At 39.1% G+C, this 22,741-nt stretch overlaps 1 protein-coding gene across 4 annotated transcripts in view; it reads left to right on the top strand.

Annotated features, from left to right (window-relative positions):
• The window catches only part of SORCS1 (sortilin related VPS10 domain containing receptor 1), a 317,456-nt gene that overhangs the window by 194,231 nt on the left and 100,484 nt on the right, over positions 1-22,741 (top strand). For all 4 annotated transcript variants that reach the window (XM_080403463.1, XM_080403462.1, XM_080403461.1 and 1 more), the window contains 2 exons: positions 5,432-5,505; positions 21,006-21,070. In XM_080403463.1, coding sequence (XP_080259589.1) covers positions 5,432-5,505; positions 21,006-21,070 — 139 coding nt within the window. The remainder of the gene's footprint in view (positions 1-5,431; positions 5,506-21,005; positions 21,071-22,741) is intronic.

Below are 22,741 nucleotides of genomic sequence, written 5' to 3'. Positions count from 1 at the left end.
ATAGCACTTGTGACTTCCACACAGTCCCATTGGAAGAGGTGTTTTAAGGATGAGTCTGTATATTACATGTTAGTTTATCTATAGTTTTTCAGTTTGTAAGATGGTGAGAAGATTGTGTTCTTTACAGTATTTGTTTATTAGAGGTATTGCTTACTAAGACATGTCCATTGGAAGAACTATTGAAGGAGCTGATTACCTTCTGAATCCTCTTTTGATAGTCAATTTACATAAGCTATATATAGGACATATACATATAAGTTTTATGTATATTTAGCATACAAGTTAATACCAACTCTGTTGATATTAATACTGGTGTTCAAATGTGATAGTAGTTCAGAGACTTACAAAACATAAGCCACTGATGAACAATGACAAGAATGGAATGAATGGTATCTAAATATTTTCTAAGTCCTGTGAATTATTGAAAGCTGTTTTTAAAGCCAGTGTAATGTAGAAATCTTACGGCAGAACCATTGTTTCATCTTATCCAATGTTTCCAACAGTGGCCACCTTGTTCCAGAAGAAAGTACAAAATTCCTGGATATCTGTGCTGCTTTGTGGGTGACAACCAAAAGTATTAGACGTAATATAGGAAAATCGTCTAATTTCCACCATCCTGAATAATGGAAACTTTTACTGATATGTCTATTATGGGGAAAACTTGGCCATATGCTTCTCTGCACTTATAATTTCCATGTATTTATAATAGTTACTAAGACCCCCAGCAATCTTTATCTTGTGTAAACACATGCTACAGAAGATGATTTCTGCTCCAAAGAGCTTAGAAATCTGAGTGAAGGGTGTGTAGGAGGTACGACACATGGGCAAATGAGGGAAGAATAAAATAGATCTAATCACATGATGGAAGGGGAGGGGCCAGAGCTCTTTTACAGGTCTGAACTAGCACACAGGTAGATTATGAAAAAATACAGGGCAGAAGGGCAAAGAAGGATGCATGACGGAATGTCCAGAGCTGTCCAAAAGATAGAAGGTTTTATAAAGCTAAGGTCTTGAGAGCTTTCTGCTTTGGAGAGATTTTCCAGAGCTGAAGGGAAGTGTAGAGTTTTTCCTCTTCCTCTAGTACATGCTTTCCCTTCTAGAAGTGATATTGCAGTTAGATCAGTTGAGCCAAATTAAATTCCTGTTACTCTTAATGGAACATTTTGGAAAAACAGTATTTTTTCTCCCTACATTTTCTGGAATGTAGTTATTATTTATAGTGCAAACTGTCAAACTAAAGTAAATAAACCAATCAGTTTTGACTGATTTCTGTTAAATATTTTACTTTTACTAAGAATTTATGCATACAGCTGCTTCTTCATCAAATGCTTTGTTTTTTTCAACTACAAACGTTTCTAAAATATTTTTTCTTCTGCATTTTCACTGGATTATAGGGAAGTTATCCTTAGTTTACAAACTATTTTTTTGTTTTTAAAAATATCTGTATATTAAAGAATGTTTTGACCATCTCAAATTGAAAATGTTATCCATGAATGCAGACCAAAATGCGAAGAAATTACTTAAGTATAAAATCAGTGCTGGAAAGTTCAGGAAATGAGAAGGGAACGAGATGATTACATGGCAATTGTATCTTGCTGTTATGCAGATATTCCAAAATATTTTAAGATGAAGCTTACGCTATCACTATGAAATACGCAAACAGCTCTCATACTTCTCACACAGGTTGGGAAACAAGAGGAAGGGAGAGTAGCATACAGGTAAGTGTTTGGTGTAGATAAGGAAAGAAGTTCAGTTTTCAGATGTCAGCTTTCCCTACTCCAGAAGACAGTAGTGTCATGTTGAGAGAAGGCTCTTTCTGTAGCTGGGGGATTGTCTTGCAGTTCAGGTGGTTTATTTGAATCCCTCAGCCTCAGAAGCTATTTGTAACCTTGGGACAGCCTTTCCTTTTCCCTTGCATTTCTGTTTTCCAATATAAAAGAGGTAGGGGGGAGGTTTCTACTTCACAGAATATTAGGATTTTAAAAAGAGAAACAAAGCAAACCCAGACTGTTAATGATTGTTAAGTACTCAAGTATTACGCAGAAAAATAAATATACAAGAGAAAAGGAAGAAAGAAGAGAATTATTCCCTGATGAGCAAGGGTCAAATCTGAGAGATCAATACAAGATTTGTACTTCATAACTGTTTTGTCTCAGTAAAAACAGAAATGTCAGATCACTACTTGGTCCTCAGATGAAAACATACATTGAAATTGTACTAGGTTCCTTTTCTATTTGTGGTTGAAAAAGAAGTGTAGCGAAGAATATTATCTAACTTCAGTCTAATAATGAAAATTGTCATCAGACAACAGTGCTTGCCAAAGAAAATAAAATGTCATCTCTGAAGGGAATGCATGCGTAAGTCTGTCACAAGGAGTCCCAGGAGAGAGAGAGGGCTTTTATAACAACAAAAAAATATGATGCTGGGTTTGAAAAATATCCATACAAGCACTATAATTGCTAAATGGGGGAAAATAATCCCAGCTGTATCTTAACTGATACTTGACAAAAACCTAGCCTCCAAATATTTCTTTTTTCTGGTCCAACTAAATAAACTCAGTCCAGAATGAATGATACTTTGAATAAAATATCTGAAAACATCCTCACTGCAAAGGATTTTTTTTTTCTTTTTGTGGGCAGTGATACATAAGATGGGGAATTGCCCCTTTGCTAAAGATAGATTAGTGCTGCTTGTGCTGCTGTGAGTAAAGGCTGAGATTGGTGCTGAGATAATAGCAAACGAGCAAAAACCTTCTAAAGCCCGGTTATTAAAGTGTCTCATCAAAGACAATGACAGCTTTGGGCATGGGTTCCCAGGGAGTTGATATTTCCCTTTGAGCGCTGTTGCCTTTTCTCATGCACTGTCTCCAGCTCACTGGGCACTGGCCTCTAATTTGAGAGCCTAGTCCTGACAGTAGAATTACTATATCAGTTTCCTCCCTGTGAAACAAGCTTAGGAAGTCTTGCATTTCTCCACTTTTTGCCTGAATCATGTCTCATTCAGGGCACACACTAATAGAAAGCAGGGCTCCCCGGGTGCTGTGCAGCATCACAACTTCTGTTCTGCTGGGGGACTTGTCGGATGCACCAGGTGAACAGCCCCTCTGAAGAGTTCTGCTGAAATAGCTGGAGGGAAGCAGTGCCACTGGGGCCATTCAACCACCTGGTGCTGCAGTGGGACAGCAGGCATGGAGGAGGATGCTACACAAGCACAGAGAAAGGTTTTGCAGGCTGTAATTAATGCATTCTGGATACTGTTACTATCACCAGCAAATTCAGAAAGGAGGTAACCTGCTGAAAGATGTGCTTAGGGAAACAAGAGAAGGAGTAGGATGAGAGATACTAAAGGGGAAAACCAAGATTTACTGTGACGGTTTCAGCCATCTGAACATCAGTGTCCATGGAAAGCTTGTATCCTATATATCCCTTGTCTGGAAACACAGAGGTGTTTGCTGAGTTGTTTGGATTGCTCCCTTATGTCAAAGACGTATTACCTGGCATGGAAGAAACTACTTTGCCATGAGGGGTAAAGCACTGACATTAGAGAGAGAGATTGACAGTATTATTGTTATGTTTTTAATTTTGCTGCAATTATGAAAGCAGGTCTAGAAATGGATTTTGAATGTGAAGGGGGAAAAATACTCTCTGTAATGGTAAGGTTCTTTATTAGGTGACCTCAGAGGACTCTGCAAAAGTAATTGTTAAATGTTCCTAAAGGTTTTCTTTAATTTAAAAAGTGGACATTTTCCTTAGTTATAATTAGGAGCTCCTGAAGTTTCAAATAAGAATGTGTCTAGGATCTTCTACATAAGGAAAAAGCACAAACTCACTACTGAAGCTTTAAAAGTGGATGCAATTCTATCCACAAAGCTAAACTGGTTTTCCTTTTCTTACCCTTGTTATCTTTTATCCCCTCCCCCTTCTTCCACCTCTCTTCTTTGACAGTGTTCAAGAGAAGGGGAGATGAGAAAAAGAGGTGAATTTTTAGTTTTCATATTTTAAAGTAGATTTCAATATATGCTAGTCTACTGTTTACCAAAAAGCTGTTGTAATTAGTTTCTCTGTGTCCTTCCAAGGTTTTACAGTAGGGAAGCTGAGAGATATAGGGGTTTGTGCTGGGAATGTAATGCAGAATAAGAAGTAGATCTCAAGGTTTCTTACATCTCAGTCTCATAATTCTTAAAATACATTCATATCATCTTTCTCATAACCCAAAGCTTTAAAATCAGCTTCTTTCTTTCTCAGTCATTCTCACAGACATCTATCTTCCTCTTCCGTGCCAGTCCACTGCCACAACTTGTTCAAAACAAAAAAAATTGTCAAGGTTTCCACATAAAGATTCAGATTGTTCATATTTTATACAAGATCCTGAAAGTGGTGTTGTGAAAAGGCAGATCACAGTTCAAAAAGGGGATCCAACAACTTCCTTTCCAGAAAAGGGGACTTACCAAGCCTACCAAGGAAGGGAAGGAGGGCAAATAAGATGACTCTGCAAGTAAAGTATATGGCTGACTGCTGCTGTGTGCTTCCATATGAGAAATCTGAAGTTAAATAAAGCAAAAGAAAGAATCGAAGTGAGCCTTCCCTCTACTGTCCTTCTGAGAATTATCTGATGGCGGCCTTTATGGAGAGCAGCTGTTTGTAAGTGCTCTCTAACAGTAACATTTGTATATCATTCTACAAACACATGTCAAAGTATTTATAATACCTGTAACATGCCTTTTTGCTGACCTTTTTCAGTCTGGTCTGGTATTTTTCATGGAAAGATTTTCTGAAGTGATTGATGTGTTTGAATATTGTTTGTGTAACCAGAATAAGAGAAGGTGTCACGTTGTTTGCAGGAGAAGGACAGGAGCAAAGAGAGAATTGAGGGTTTCTGTGGTACAAGTAACTTGTGCTCTTTAAACTCATTCAGTCCTGCAAGAGAAGTTTAGACATATTAGAGCACTTTTTTGGTGCCAGATTGAACAAGCTCTCTAGGGATAGCTATAGTAAGTGGAAAGAGAATGACCTCCTAACATAATATCAAAGAAGGCAACTGTTTATATCTGTTGTCAGAGCTAGGGTAGGATATCAGACTGCTGTATGTCTGGTGTCCACCACAAGTTTGAAAAAGGAAAAGGCAGCATTCCCACACTGCACAATTTTATTTTCTGGGAGTGCCATGAAGACCTAGATGGTGAGATTTCAGTCATGGCAGGTTGCTGGCTCTGCCCGTACAGTGGTCCCTCAGTTAATACCAGTCGTGTCTCACACCACACAGCTCAGTATTGCCTCTGCTGCTTCTCAGCTGCCTCAGGTGTGTCCCTTTGAGACTGGAGTATGTAAAAATCCAAGTCACTATCTGAGAAGTGACGCAGGCTTCTTCAGATTAATTTCTCTATTGTCTTTGTGTTTTACTGTGATTCCTGACTGTTTGTTTTTATCCTCAGTTATTCAGTTCAGTGGAGTTTGGCAGAAGATGGCTGCTTCTTCATGAGGGAGTTGCACCGAACAGGTTCTACTGGTAAGAGCAAAAAACCCTTCCTCATTTCCTATACATAGCTGCTCCATACATACAGAAATGTTGAAATGGGGGCTTGAAGGCAAAGTGGCTGAATACAATCCACACTGCTGATTTGTTGAGATTAATTTAGAACTAGTATGAACAGGGCATTATTCCTCCTGTTACGTGTTTATACAGCACTTGAAAATGGGGTCTTTGATCTAGTGATGATGCACAACTGAAATATACTGAATAATAGTCTGAAGAAAGCATTAATTTGGGAGGGGAGAGTTCTATAATTTCCTGTGAACATTTTGAGTTCAACTGCAACTCTGTACAGCAGAAGCTTGTTTGCTTTTGCACCAAATATAGAGAAGATATCATTCTGGTACTGCTACCAGGGAGGGCCAAAGGCTTGAAGACTTGCAGTCTTTGAGGATACTAGCATTTCTGACACTAGTAACAGTGGACATCCTCCAGTGGCTGGTGTTAATGCTTTTAGCTGCTGTTAGTTCTGTTTCACACACAGTTCTTCATTAGGAGCTTAAAATACTCTGCAATATTGCTTCTAAGTAACAGTGCAAATTTCGAGTTAGATTTCAAGATATATGTATCAGCCATGTGTGAGTTCCTCTCACTGACTCTTTGAATGTCAGTCAGTTACAGCAATGGCAAAGCATTTGTATGTTTTACGCCAAAGTTACCTTAAAGAAATATTCATAGCTCTTTGTCACTGATGCAAGCTTAACTGTGCTGCATTAACTTGCACTATACAAATTCACTTAGCGCTGTAGCCTACATGGTTATGATAGAATCTGAGCATCTCACATTTTTTAATATATGGGGTGTTTGTAATGGAGGATTTGACTTCAGATTCAGATGCTTCTAGCAGCCACAGCCTCTGAAAAATAGCCCCTGGATCTATGTCCAAACTTTATTCTGCAGTTCGCTACTAGCAATTTTCTTTGGTTTTGGAGTCTCATCTCCTTCAGTTTTAATCATCACAAATTTACCCCATGGTTCTGGTGTACTGATTCTCTTCTAGTGATTCTGATTCCAGGCAGATCTCTTTGCATTTGCTTTCCATAGTGATGATTTGCATAACCACTGTAATGCTCTGTAAATACACTTGTAGTGTAATACTTAACTGAAACACCTCCACGCTGTCACGTGATGGCAATTAGTGTAACTTTGACTTATGTGGAAAAGAAAGCCAAGGCACAAAGGAGACACAGGACTTTTCCTGCAAATAGGGTTGTCATAGTCTAAGTCAAAGATAAATTCACTTTTATATTTTGCCTTACTCCTCTTTTTGCTTACACTGGTGTAAATTTTTGAGACTTCTCATCAGCTCTTTATGGAAGCAGTAGTCCACCTGTGAGCAGAAGTTGGCTCATGTCCTGTGAATCTGGCCTTTAAAAGAGAAGCTTTTGATAAAATAGTAATCTTGAAGTCAGGAGGAGCTCAACCAGATGATTAAAATGAGACTCCCATGGTAGCTTCTAATATAAGTTTGTGCCAATAACACAGGTTTTGAGCATATCAAGATTCAGGAGAGGTTCAGTCAAATATTTTCTTTTAATTTATGAAAGAAGTAAGAGCTCTAGGTCAAATTTACTTCCAAAATTGAATTTATATTTGGTCTGCAAGGGATATACCAGAGATTTTGTTTGCTGCTCCTGCTTTTTAATCCTTTCTCAGAACCCATGTTAGCTGAAGCTTTTGCAAAATAAATTCAATTTTTAGCTTAAACTTGTTTTTGTGTGAGTGTTTGTATAGACAGGCATGTGTATACCACTCCTATTTCTTTCCTACAGGACTCCTAACAGGGTTTCAAAGTGTCAGACGCAAAAACACAGCCCCACACATGACTTGATTTTTCTGGGCTAATGAAAGAAGAAGGTCCTAGAAATCTGGGGACCCAGTCTTTGAGACATCCAACAAACTTGTACTCACTGAAGCAGGTCAGAGAGCTGGAAAGAATGTCACTGTTCCTGGATCCCTGTGTCTTGTACTGCACTCCAAACCTTTTGAAGTTTCTCATCATTACTTACAGTAGTGGTTTATTGTGAGTTGAGCTGATGGATGCCCGCAATAAGAATAATGATGAAAATGATAATTTTTCCCTTTCCATGGAGCTCAAACTTTGAAGGCCTCTTAGAACCTAACAAATAAGAGAACTCAGGCTTGGAGCTTCAAAGGCAAAGAATAAGTTGAAAAGATGAAAAGGTGTTCCAACCACCTATCTAATTCCCTATGGCCATAAACAAAACATGAGACTGCAAGCTTGTATTTTCACCTTGAACAAAATGTCTCTTGCATAACACACCTCGGTGTGAGCTAGACCATACTTCTGCTATCAAAGGCAAGCATAATACAACTTGTGGAGACACTGCATCTCATTCTGGCTTATTTGTTATGATCACCATCACCTTGGAAAAAAAGTAGTTAGCTGCAATTATATGGACACTGCCTGTCCTTAAAGCCATCCATGGTAGAAAACAGAGCTTTGCATGTGCAATTGAGAACATGTACACCACAAAGAGCAACACTGAGCTTTTCTATGCATTTACATTTCTGTGCAGACAAGTACCTGAGGACAAAATAGACACTGAAGTGCTGAATCAGAAGGGCAGCGCTCTGCATGCAGAGTGTGGCCACTGCTGACTCCCCATGCAAGAAAAGCAAAAGGGAACCGGGACATAAGAGGGTGCAGATGTACAGTTGAAAATCAAATTTCTACAGCTACATCTCTATAGCCAGTGCTGATATACAAGTTGGGTGGAGCCTTGTTCAATGCCCTACGATATGTTTATGCTTTGTTTTAATTAATTATTAGACATTTTGGCTTGGAAAAATACAGAGTCTAATCAACCTGAAAAGTTGGAAGACTGACTTCCACTCATTCATAAAGGCAGAAATGAATAGTGAAGGAAAATGTCTTCAAGTCACAGCTGTCAAGGAAAGCAGACTGTGGGATAATCTCTCCTGTTCCTGGTGCTTTCTCTAAATCAAATAGTTCTGAAGGGATCGAGCAGGGCACAGCTGTATTGTGCAGAGAATAAGGGCTATAATATCTGTGGAGAACGAGAGCTATATTCCAATATCTAAGGAAGGCTGAGAAGTTGCTTTGTTACAGACTGCTTTCAGGACTATCCAAACTGGGACTTTTCTAAGATCAGGAACACACGAAGCAAAGCCTTTGGCATCAGGCCTTCTTGAGGCTGCATTTACTTAACACTGCTTCTTCTGATGGGGAGGGAATATCTGGATTTGAATGGTTGATGAAAGCAAAGATGCATTTTCCTGATTGCTCACTGATAATTTAATTGCCGTTTTACTCTGTCATGTGGTCTTCTGAATAGTTTGTGGGTAACATTAAGGCTTGTGAATAAACACCGTTGAGCTTGCTAGTTTTAGTCTTGGGAAGGCTCTGCCTGCAAATGCTGTCAGAGAAACCGTAGTATCTGTTTCAGCTGCATTTCTTATATCTGTTTTGAAGATAACTTTCTTTTTCATTTGCTTATGTTTGACTGCTCTGTGAATCCCCTCCTACTACCACCCTGGAGAAATTTAAACCCCTGAAGAACAACATTAAAGCAGTCTGCTGATGCCTGCTGCATAACTCTGAGAAAGCATTCTGTGTAGAGACAACTCAGCTCCTTGTAGCTCCTACATATTTTGTGTTCTTGTATCCTCTGTTTCATTAAGAGGAGTCATTAACGTGAAAATAGAATCTTTGTTCAAAGCTCCTCTGTTCCCCCTTTTCATTCTTCCATCTGGCAGCTCTAAGTGATGCCCTGACATCCACACTTGCGATGAAAGAGATTGTAATGTCACTGTTTGGAGGAAGATATCAGATAGGGGATGAGCAGATAAAGTCAAACCTCTAAAATGAGAGGTGACTGGAGTTTTCTTATCTTAAAAAAAAAAAAAAAAAAAAGACAAAAAAAGATCTGTAATTCTCTACCTCATTTAGAGGTTGTAAGGACACATTTGTGCTGGGCAGGCTTTAGTGATGGGCTATTGTAAAATTTACACTTCTAATTATTGCTGTTATTTGGGTATCTTATCACATACCTGTCTACATAATATAGGTATGTGAAAGTGGTATACTGAGGAAAGCATAATCCACTCAGAGTCAATCACATGTTGTGTGTCTGCTGGAAACATAAAAGACCACACTGCATACAACTCCAAGGCACTGCAGTTCTGCACTGTATCAACAATTTTCATGTTTTTCATTACTTCTCTGGCAGGTTCTTGAGATTTTGCTGTTTAATGTAGTGTGACAGAAAAACACATGGAAGTTTTCAAGGTGCTTAGTAATTCTGGAACTCTGCTCTATGAAACTACTGTAATTACTAGCAAGGAGTATTCTAAGCAGTATTAGTTCAGCAGGGTAATACAGAAACAGCAAGTTAACATAAATGGATTATTGCTGATAGCAGAGTGTTTACTAATATAGTTGGCATTAGGGGAAGAGAACACAGTAGATGCTAGTTAGAAGAGTTGGGTAAATGCTTTATCTAAATAATTCTGAGTTTATTTTTGTGATACTTGGTGATTTTCAGCATACCCCTATGATGGAATTTTGCTGGCAAGGACGCTGGTTTGTAGTGAATACAAATGTGAACACAATTGGCAAACCAGTCATATTGGGAATTACTTTGCTTTTATAAAGTGGTCCAGTCATCTAGTCAAAGTTCAAAAATGATACCTTGTGACTTGCAAATCCACATATTCATGACCAGTAGCTGCAAAAAAGGCTAGTCAAAGTTCTTATAGTTCAGTATGGCCAAAATATATATGCAGAAATTGCTCATTAATAGCCAGATTTTTATTCTGGTCCTCAGATCAAGTCATGCCTTCAACCAGAATTTTTTTTTCTGAAAGTCAAGGTATCACAATTAGAGTTGGCCTTGAAAAAATAAAAATAAAAGGTTAAAAAGCTCATTAAAGTGTCTGCAAAATGTAATGGTTTTTAAAGCAAAATGAGACATTTTCTGAAAAGATTCTCAGCTAATTCTAATCATAACCTTACCTTGAAAAACTTAGTGGGGGTGGTGGTGGTAAAGAAATAAAGCCAAATAACGGAGGTGTCTTACAAACTAACATAAAATGAACAATATAAAAGCCCAGCTAGTAAATTATATCATCAAATTACAATTATTAACTTATACGGTATTTAATATAATGTATGTAATACATCAATATATACATGTATGTAATGTATTAACTATATATAACTGTAGCACTATATTAAGTGTTATTGATTTTTATTATTTTTAACTTATTTGGCTATTGCACTCAGACAAGCAAGTAGGAGAAATATAAAAGAAATACCACTCTATACTTCAAGATCAGAGAGCTTTAATGATGAGAGGGCTGGAGCACCTCTCTTATGAAGAAAGACTGAGACAGTTGGGGTTGTTCAGCCTGGAGAAGAGAAGGCTCCAGGGAGAGCTTATTGCGGACTTTCTGTACTTAAAGGAGGCTTACAAGAAAAATTGACAGACTCTGCTGGTGCAGGGACCATAGGTATGGGATGAGGGGTAACAGTTTTAAATTTAAAGAGGGCAAATTTATATTAGATATATGGAAGAAATTATTTACTATGAGGATGGTGAGACACTTGCCCAGAGAAGCTGTGAATGCCCCATCAAGTGTTCAAGGTCAGGATGGATGGGGCTTTGAACAACCAAATGTAGTGAAAGATTTCCCTGCCTGTGGCAGGGCGTTGGACTACATTATCTTTAACAGTGCATTCCAGCCCAAACATGGCTATGATTCTACAGTGTCTTAATTAGGCAAAAGATACAGCTCAGGGCATTCATGCACCATATAAGTATAACAGGCTGATTAGAAGTAAACACATACTGTAGTATATCTCATTTCCAGTAGGATCATTGTCCATGATGTTAATGATTCCCTTAATTTACAGGAGATATGTCAGTTTGGTAAGAGATGTTGCCATGGCTCCACTCTGTCTTGGTTTTTTTCCTGAGTGTGAGAAGGAGAAGAAAATGGGTGCAAACATTGTAAAAAAGCAGCCAACCAACCTTTCCCCTTAAACAATACAAAGATACGCACACACACTGAAAGGGAGAAAAAGATAAACTGGTAAGCAGCTGGGAGGACAGATGAGTAGATAGGGCTATATATGTGTTTCTTTTATGAGCAATGGCAAAGAAAGTTAATCTTCAAAGTAGAATTATAGAGTATATATCTTTTCTTTTACAGAGGAGGCTAGAGACTGCATTTTAAAAGCTCTGTGTTCATTCAAGCAGCTGAAAGCTGAAAACCCGGGGAAAAAAAAAGTGTCATAGCCCTGTTAAAAACTTCATTATATTCAAGCAGTCAGAGCAAGCTGGGTGAGCTGTCCAAGTGTTCTTGTCAGATCTTGGCTTGGTGAGATTAGCACACTCACCCAGGTGGGCTGAGGTAATTTAAATGGCATGGTATCTGGGCTGTTTACAAATAATGCTGTGTATTGCTGGGCAAGACCTTTTAATCGCTGCAGGGCAACTGCTGGAGGCTGACAGGGAAGAAGCCAATCAAAGGGCATTCTGACAGCTTATCCAGAAAATCATCCACTTGATCTAACACACGAGCCATACCTAATGAATTGAATTTTACTAGAAATGTAATTAAAAATATATGTATTTCATAGCTTAAATATGGTGGAGATGGGCACATGCCAGAGGGGGTGTGTTCACAGAAGACCCACGACAGTTTTCAGAAAGTCTGAATTAAGCAGGTGACTGACAGAGAATAGCAAGAGTAGTGAATTTTGCTTGATTGCCATTTTTTTTTTTCCCCCTGAATTGAACACTACACTTTTGCTTCCACTTTGGCTTTGGGAGAAAGTCAGACCGAAGCTCTTTGCTTCTGTAACACAGGCTGCTATTACCTTGCTAATATTTTTAGGCAGCTTCATGGCTGCCAGCTCAAAGATAACAGATGAGCTGCAGGCAAGCAACACTGCCAGGGACCAGAGCAAAGAGCAAATCTGCAACTGTGCCCTTCCTTGGCCCTTACCATGCTGCTGCTGCTAACATGCTGATGGTGAGCAGCAGACATTAGAGCACTTTGTCACCGTTCAGTGCCCCTGACATTTACCATTTTCTCACCAGAAAGGTCAGTGTTGCATCCTGCCCAGCCAGAGTGCAAGGAAGCATACTTTCGGTTGGCAATTTTCGCTAAAGATCTCACTTGGCTTTTCAATAGATTTAGTGAAAATCTCTGCTTACAGTTCACAGTCTTCTGGACCCTAACATAGCTTTATTGTTTTGGTATAAATGAATGTTTAAATTTCATAGACTTTTTTGGGGAATTAGGATTTCATTCCTCTCTGGCTTCCAGAGATAGAAACTTTCCAGTCCCATGTGGGTCAGCAAGGACAGAAAAATGACAGGCAGCATCCTTTTTCTGTTGCTGTTAAAAGCTCATTTAGACTCTTTGGATTTATGACAAGTTTTAGTTCTTAAGAAACAGATCCACAGTATATATCTTTCATTCCTAGACAAGGCTGAGAATATTGGTAAGTCACATAGCAGGGGTTGATAGACTTCTAGTCCTCTGAGTCTATAACAACTTGATTCTCTAGTCCCACTAGTCTCTTGAGAGAACTTGTTACTCATAGTCAAATCAAGATTTGTCAGAGCAAAATATAACTCCTCAGTCCCAAATCCTGTTTGGTAGAGTTCCACCATGTAAGAGGAAAAAATGTTCTCAGCCCTATTTGATTTTCATGGGGACTCTAAAGGTGGGAGTAAAATAGGAACTTGAATGTTCTACTAAAAGTCATAACTGTATAGAACCTTGACCATTTACCTGCCTCTGCCCCCTTCCTCCCCTTAGAGTCTTGTCCTCCATTTGTGAATAGGGAGAAGAGGTATATTCACCTGAATAGCGAAAGGAATGAAACCAAGCTAGTTAGAGATGAGCCTGGGGGTGGCATGCCAGGGTTGGAGGTGAGATCGATAGCGCAACTGAAGTGGATCTATGCCAGTGCCCAAAGTCTGAGCATCAAGCAGGAGAAGCTGGAAGCCATCGTGCAGCAGGAAGACTGTGCCATAATCACCATCATGGAAACATGGTGGGATAACTTGCATGACTGGAGGGCTGCAATGGGTGGCTACTACCCCTTCAGAAGTGGTAGGCAAGGAAGGAGAGGTGGTGGGGTAGTGCTGTATGTCAGGGAGTGTTTTGACTGCCTAGAGCTGAATGATGGTGACAGTAGGGTTGAGAGATTATGTGTAAGAGTCAGGGGGAAGGCCAATACGGCAGATATCCTGATGGGAGTCTGTTATAGACCACCCGACTAGGATGAAAAGACAGATGAAACATTCTACAAACAGCTAGGAGAAGTCTCAAGATCACTAGCCCTTGTTCTCATGGGGGACTTCAACCTACCAGATGTCTGCTGGAAATACAGCACAATGGAAACAGGAGGTTCCTGGAGTGTGTGGATAACTTCCTGACACAGCTGGTCAGTGAGCGAAGCAGGAGAGATGCTCTGCTGGACCTGCTGTTTACAAACAGGGAGAGACTGGTGGGTGATGTGGTTGAATTGCACAAAATTATGTTGTTTCATCTAATTGTACAATGTGGGAAAGAATACTACAGAGATGTAGTAAGGAAAATCTAATTAGATCATTTTCAGGGGATATTAATTGGCCAGATAGAAAGGTATGAAGTGCAGATTTATGCCTGTCTGGAATCTGACCCTGTGTTTCTAAAACATGTCAGGGCAATCTGGTTAAGAGATATTAAAGCTAGAAAGCAATCTTTAAATCCTATCCCAGGAATAGTAAAATTTGTAAAAATTTCACATAATAGGGACTGAACTAAAGAAACCACAAGAATTCCCTCCCACACTAAGCTCCCTGGCACAGATTCACTGACCTTTGCAAGCAAAAAAGCAATAGAAAGTATATGCAAAGTCCTCATGGAGTCAACATAGTAGTAAAAGAAAAAAGAGCCCAGAGGACTTTCAGGCTCTGTTTTTGTCTCTGCCACATAACAACTGTGTGATCTTGGTCAAATCAGTGAGGTCACTGTGCTCTTGACTAATCAGTGGAGTTTATCTACAAAGCTGAGAAGAAAAATTTTCCTCAACCCTTATTTCTAACTTGGTCTACTGGTCTTGTACTTTTCCATAGGTCTTGAACAAATCAGTAGCATGCAGGGAAGGTTACTTAAAGGTTGATTGTCAAGTATTTTTTTTATCCTTTGAACAAAAAGCTCCCTGTTCGGTGCTACATGTTACTATTTTTATGAATGGCAATTAGGATTTAGAGTGTTACAGAAGTGGAACCAAAAATTTGTTGCTATGGAGGACTCCATGAACGTCATCCACTGTTGTTTTCATTTTGTCCTTTAAAACAAAACCAAACCCCTGCCATTCTGTAAGTTGGAATAAGCTGTCAATTTTTTGACATGAAGTGGCAGGATGTGACCCAGAGGCAATGGGGGAGCTGGTTTTGCATTCGTAAGATTTACGATAAGGGATCCACATGAGTGGTGAGGCTAAAGGAAGAAGATAAATCCCCAAAGGCAAATTCTACCAATAATTGAATTACAAAGCCATTATCATGCACTGAAGAGAGCAACTTTATAGCTCAATTGTGACAGGATAAAGCTTGTTAGAATATTTATGTTAATAGGACAACTTTGGCATAAGGATTTTTGAGAGTATGTTCTCTCTTTCGCCTGTCTGTTGCAGGTAATTAGTCTTTCTATGTAATGCAGGTATATGGTGTGCTCAAATGGGGGCTGGAAAGAAGGAATGATGAAGGTTGGGAGACATCTGAAAACACATAACATATTAAGCACAAAGTCATCTGAAGAATGCAACTAGAGTCTAATGTCCAGAAAGAGAATCGGGACAGGTTGCAGGAATGGGAAGAGAGGGAACAGAGGCAAATGAACATTTTTAATGATGAGGGGTCAAACTGGATTTTCCAAGTGATGCGTCACTTTCCTGCTTGGTATTGCATTGCAGCCATTTCTAGTCTACTCTGTGCTGGTGTCAATAAGCTCAAAACGGCCAGAACTATGTGAATTCCATCCTGCCCACCTTAGCAGAGTCATACTGTCATCTGTAATTCATCTGCCATGCTTTGTTGCAAGAACAAATCTTACCTGGTTACCTCCAAAAGAAGGAGAGGGATAGTCATAGGAGTCCTGATTTTGCACTTGTTTGTTTCCTCTGAGATGTGGGAAAGCTGCGTAATGTCTCTGTCTGCATATGAAGAATGAATGACATTTGCACTGGTTCTGTCTGTGAAAAGGGCATAGTAGCATTTCTGTTCTTCCAGCCTTTCATTCTGGGCCATTTACATTGAAGATTCTGTAAAATAACATTGTCTTTTATTGCCTAGCTTAAAAGACCTTTGATCTTAGCTGCTGTGAGCATGTATGATACAAGGAATATATACCAATAGTTTGTTATCATGTTTCTTGTGCCTGTAGTCCCAGATATGGTGTGAATGTGTCTGAAATCAAGTACCTAAAACCAAAGGCACACAAACCTACTTTCCAGAATGCATAAGCCCTTGAGATGGAGCCCTTATTGTCCGGTGCTTCACGTTCTTTGTTTATGAAAAATGGTAGTTTGAAATTAAGTACATCAAGTGGAAGCTTTTGCTATCTTCACAATGCTGCCTTTTTGCAGTTCTGAGTGGTCTGACTGCCTTGCAAGCCTCATCAGTTCCCAGCATCCATAAACAATTGCTTTTGTCCCTAGAAGTGAAAAAAGATAGAAGAGGTGGAAACCCCAGGGTAACAGGGTCTCTATTGAATTTCCTTGGCTCAGAAGAGTTGACAGGCCAAGGAAGCCAAGGTTTTAGAAATGTTTCAGACAGAGATGGCAAGGGATTGGTCACTGCAGAAATATGCCAACTAGCATTTGCTGTGCAATGGGCAGTGCCAGCCTGCTTTTGTTTAGTTCAGCCTAGTTCTAAACCAGGGGATGGTTCGGGGTCTTTACCCTGTGCTGCTTCTCACGGTAGATGTAGAATCTGCATTCAGAGCAATTACTGCATTGCAGCCAGTGATATCGATTTGTGAAGTGCTCAAGTGCAGATGACTATTTAGCAAGTTTGATGGTGATTAAAATTTTAGGAAGCAACTTTGTAATAGGACTGTGGGGGTCGTACATTTTTCATAATGTGAACATCTTCTGTGTAAAGGCAGTGGGGTCACTGCCTTGCACTCCCCGTGGCTTTTTTAAATCCTCGTTTTCCAAAAAAAAAAAAATATTTTTTTTGGTCTATTTTTTCTCTTTTCCTCCTTCTTTTTTAAAAACATCCAGACAATTATACCAACCAAACACAAAAAGCTAATCACAAAAATACAATAGGCACTGTTCAGCAGCAAGTGTTGCAAGCATATCCCTGGTGTACTGAAGTTTCAGGGAGTATTACAGAAAGCCTGAGATTAAAGGGACGGACAAAGGGCATGCTGGCATTTTACCATAAAGTGAAAACATAGGCTGTGACAAGAAGAAAAGTTTGTGGACATATGAGTGATTGGCCTTTGAGAACAGATGTTGAAAGGGAAGAACAGAATTGAGAAATATGAGAAGAAAGTGCTGCCGGCATAGCTAAAAAAAATTGCTCAAATAGGGCATGACAAAGTTTTGGGCTACTGTTTATTTTTAGTGAAATTTCTGAGATAAATGAGTGGATCCCAGAGCTTTGTTCATGCGTACCCTGTTCTTTGCAGGGTGCTTAGTTTATAAGCTATTGAATGCACATCACTTTTTCTTATTTAGCTCATGGAAGTGTACGTTGACCAGGTTGCATTGACCATGTGCACAAAAGATAATGAAGTAGAGCTGGCAGTTATATCAAGTTAGAAACACTGAGTTTCAGGCTTAGTGTTATCTAGGGCAAATCCAGTATGTAGTTTCTTTCTTCCATGTGTGAAGCCTGTATTTATTGATCACTCTAGTTTTGGTATAAGAACCTTCAAATCCGGTCAACAGTCGAGACTGGAATGTCTTTCTAATCTGTTAGGTTTATTAGGTTTGTTTCATACTGATGCCATGGGCTTAATACTGTTAGTAATACTCAGTACATTGTCCTCCTCAGCTTCTAAGGATGATCCTTCCCCCCACCAAATGAAGAAGCCTAGAAGACCCACTAATAATGTAGCTGAATGCTCAGTAGTGTTGTGATAGATCTGGTTGAGATACTAAAAATTTAAGATTTCTGATGTATATTCCACAGTTACCTATACCTTATTTCCAGTAGATGCTTAAAGACCTGATTGTCCTACGCATGCAAGAGGATATGTCTATCTTCCTACAAAGTGCATGTTCCCAGCTGCAGTTCAACGGAGAGCACAGTATTTTTCTCCTATTTATGCTCACTGTGGTCAATATTGCATTTCTGAATTTCTTCTAGAATTTCACATGCCATGTAGTAAATAATAAAGCTGAGGTAAGCTATATAATATATCTCAGGGCATTCTCTTTCCCCTTCACTTACAATCCATAGTTTATCTGTAATTCATGTTTTTAAATATAAGTAATAAACGTATTTCAGGTGTATTGTGTTACCTGCTTTGGGACCTTTATATGATCGCATGTGGGTGTCTGTGGTGTAGGTGTCCAGACCTCTTATATTCAGCGGAGAAAAACAGCCCTTTCTAGGATAAAGTTTGTCTTCTCATGAAGTCACATCTAACACAGCTCAGATGAACCATGGTGCAAAACTGGGTGTTTCTCCTCACTGCCTGCAAAGAGAGTTTAGTGTGATTGTGACTGGCTCAGGATTAAATATCTATAGTGTATAACTGGTTAAGGTGAATATTACTTTAAGTGGCTTTTCAGGTGGTATGGAGCTATGTATAGAGAAATATCACAGGGCTACCACAGAACAAGACTGCATGATACAAGAAAATGTGACATTACAAAAATTCTGGTCCGTAAGCTCTCAGCAGAATCCAGATGGGAGTGATATGTTTCTGGATGTCAGCTGTGCACAGCTAATATTGATTTGAGCAGATATGTATTTGTATTTTGCCTGTCCTTTGCAACTGATTGTTCATGTTATCGTTTAGTATTATGTGCCTGACTGTGACCTTGCACTGTCACAAGTAAATTAAGCCTATTATAAATCAGAGCAATGGTATGTGTATTTTTTAAGGTAGGAAGAAAGATCTAGCAGATGGGAAAACCTGGATATGGTTCTTGCCTCTGCCTCAGATGTCCTCTTTGACTTCAGGAACTCCCTTAGATTCTCTGGACTGTAGTTTTCCTCTTAATTTGTCATCATATTTCTAATTTGCAGGAGTTAGGAGACATCAAAAGAAAGGAAGCCCTTGAGAAGATGAATAATGTTTATCACCAGTCATGTTTCAGCCATCCTTGTTCTGTACATCCTTGGGACAAATGATGGCTTAATTCTACCTTGAATTGAAGCTTCTGCAGTCCCAATACTGGCTGTTGTAGTGTGAGACTAAGTTACATGCAGGTCACTACATCTGTAGCCTTCTAACTTTCAGGGCTTGGTGGGTCCAGATATTTATATGCTGCTCTTAAGACATTTAGGAGTTTGATGTAAATTGTGGCTCATATCACAAGTGAGAACAACAGTGACAATGATGCCCCATCCATCAGTGAGATGTCTCATTCTGAAGAGAAGTTGCCTGAGAAGATGCAAGAGCGTTGTTTCTTGGGGTCAGGATAGCACTGTGAGGAGGAAACTCACAAAGCATCTGACTGTAGACTCACAGGCTTAAACTAGGGCAACAAGTTCTTTGCTGGCTGAATACTGTTATTCCACGTCTCTGAAGAGACAAAATGTTCAAATCTGTGGGATATAATCCCTGTTTCTTTGGAGAGTTCACATCCCCAGGGGGCAGTGTGAGGTCAGGAGGAGGAATGCACTGACAAAGCTGTACTTTGTCTTCTGTAATAGCCCAGTTCCAGGTGTGCTTAAAGCCCGCTTGAATAAACAAGAATAAAAAGGAGATATGCCAAATCAGAAACATAGTTCTGCGGTTTTTTTAGAGCTGTTTGTCGCTGGCATCTATCTATCTTGAACTGAATTGTAACTAGCAGGCCCAGCATTTTGCCCCTAAGTCTGCTGATGACAGCAGGTAAAAGGAAAAAGCCCTAGGAAGGTACACCCTTCCCACCCACTAGGTGTCAATTATCAGGAAGCAGAGATTTTAAATGTTAGTTGAATGTTTAGGAGAAAAAGACCTTGCCATAAATGTTATTGAAAATGGAGAAAAGGTGAAAGCAGTGCTGGCTCAGAGTCTTCAGTGAAACTTCTGCTTCCCAGCAAAGGAGGACAAAAAAATCCAAACCATTTCTAACTAGAGAATCGTTACAGATTTTGTCAAGCAAACCTAAGGATTAATCAGGACACAAATAGTCTTGTTATCATTTTTGTAATAGTTATTAGTTCATGCTCATTATGATTAAGGGCTGGTGCTGCAGTCAGTAGGAACTGAATTAAGGTCTAAATCACTGTTTGAATCCCACTTTTGATTTCCGGAAAAATAATGAGGCTTTGAACAGAACACAGCATCTAATTTGTCTATCACTGGAAATGAATGATGCTGTTCCCTCATGCATCTATTAAGTTGGAGGTCAGGAACTAGCAAGAAACTGTTTGTTTAACCCTTAGCCTTAGTCTAGGGTTATGACTTGGATGAGAAGACCAAGACCAGAAACAAGACTGACTGCCAGAGATGTTGCTGAGGCTGCTGTATGATGGGATTGGCACATACTTGCAGTCAGTACTGCCATAATTCAGACTGTCCATCAAACCAATGGTCATTTGGACTGTCCCAGGGAATTCTCAAGGCCAGCAGTGCCAGTCTAGGAGAACCTCAACAATGGCAGCAAAATGAGCCCATAAACCCTTTATTTGCAGTGCTCAATGTCTTTATGTTTTTGCTTGTTGATTCAGAGTGAACAGTCATTTTCTGAGTCAATCTGAAATTTCTTTTATTAATGGAACACTGTTTTTATTAGATCAGAAATGATAAAATGTCTTAAGATGAAATGGGGTTTTAAAATATCTTAATTAATGAGGGAATGTTGATCATTAGGAGTGTCAATTAAGCAAATGTGCATAAAATGTCCAATATAAAGGAACAGCAATAATTAGTATGCTGGCAAACACTGTTATCCCATCAGTTAAAGTCTCCTGTATCCCACCCAGAACTGAAATGCATCCTTCTCACCAAATCAGGAGACACATCAAATGTCAGGTGCCAATGAGAATAGAAGCAAGTCTCCAGGTGAAAAGAAGTAAAGGGATCAGAAATAAACAACTCATAAGTACATTGGCATTGATTCAATAAAATGGTAGAATTTCTTTCAAATTTTCAAGTTTATCTTAGGGAAAACTCCAAAATACTTTCAAAATTATCAGCTCTTACTTGTGAGTGTGAATATAGGTGCAGCTAAACAGGATCTCCTGTGGAACTAATCTCAGACGTTCACACTAGCTGTTGTTTTTAATGCCTTTGTGTCAATCTGTTTTTTACAGGTCTGTGATGGGTTCTGGTAGAGAGCCTGATCTTGTGCATCTGGAGGCAAAAACAGCGGATGGTCGTAAGTACAGCAGCTTCCAAATATTTTGATGTTCTGGACTGCCCTCATATTCTTTTAACCAAACAATGTCATGATGGAAATCTGACTTCTTTTTAGTGATTGACCCTAATACGAGTTCTAAGCCAGGTCAGTCAGAAGTGAAGTCTTTACATCAGAGCAAAAAGTTGGGATTAACAGGCTGTGAAAGGAGCCAAGAACATGATAAAGAAGAATATGTGATAATCAGTAATTGGAGTTAGTATATACAACACTATTCTTTCTTCCTATGTGATTTTTCTTCTTGTGAACATGGCATTGGAGAGAAGTTCCTGGGTCACAGAATCTAGCTGCTGTTATTTCACATGGTACAAAATATCACCTTGTTCATAGCTTTGCAGTTTTAAGAAACCAGGGGTACTCTGCCTTAGGTACTACCTTTGAAAGTACCTCATCTGTCTCACATTAGGAACCTTTTAACAACCAGCCTAAGTGCATTCTTCACTGTTATTGCTTGTCCTGGCGTTGTCCTTCACTTTCATCAGCTCCTCTCCCTCCCTGCTTTGCCTCTTGTACTTTTCTCCGTTCCAGGAGCCTCCTTTATCTGCAACGCCAAAATCGGTTATAAATTCTCTCAGACACCAGCCTTTTCTCCTTCCATCCATGCTTCCTCAAGGTTTATCTTTGAGCTTGACTGCCTTTGCAGATCTTTGTCCATGTATTTCTTTTCCACAACACTGGGTTGCCTCAGGCAGGCGTCACACTGAAAGCCTGACTGCGTAGATCTCATCATTGTAATTTCATATTTTTTCCCCTGTAAACAGCAGCTTTGCTGCAACATAACAAGCAGATTTTTACCATTTGCAATATATAAGTATTAATGATGCAGTCATTTAATTCCTTTAAAAATGGATAAAATTCTCCCCTGAATTGTATCTCTAAATGCAATGGTGTATTATGTGTATTTTGTCATTGGAAACTTACAAACTCTCTGAAAAGGTAACTGCCAGGTAACCAGTTTTTTAACTCACTGAAATTTAGCATGAAAGAGAATTTTTTGGAAGATGAATTTTGAAAAGAAACAGTTGTGATAGAAACCATAAAGTTTTAAAGGTCTCCATTTCAAGATATGCAAGATTAGTAAAAGTAAAAGGATGTATTATCTCTATTTCTTATCATTTGTGATCTCAGATTATTATTTCTCCTCTCAATTTCACTTACCTGGACATGGCAGCAAGGCTAGGAATATGAGGCTTTCTATTTCTTGGGACATGCTAAATGAGGATGAATTATTCTAACAGGACAGTGTATATTTTAGCACAAAATATTACTGTTATAGGGCATTAAGAATTCGAGGTTATTGAGATGAAGCACTGCAATTGATGTTTAAGGAGCTATATTCTGGTGATGATTTTGAGGGATGTTCAGCTCACAGTGGGCAGAGAAGATGCCATGCTCCAAATGTGTTGAATGTTTGAGTTCTTAGGCTCTAATAAGAACATTTTACACAGCTATAGCACATTTCTGCAAAAGATATCTCGAGTGCTTAACAAATTAGTAAGCTTTATTACAGCTTTTAGGATGGAAACCGAAAAACAGGTAGATGAAACTGCCTTCACTGAGGAGTCAGGCATATTAGTAAAGAACTGTGGAATAACAAATTATTGCTCATCAACTGAGCTCTAGTAAATGATT

This window comes from Falco punctatus, assembly GCF_963210335.1.
Source record: "Falco punctatus genome assembly, chromosome: 9".
NCBI lineage: Eukaryota > Metazoa > Chordata > Aves > Falconiformes > Falconidae > Falco > Falco punctatus.
This window is presented reverse-complemented; position numbering and strand designations above follow the sequence as displayed.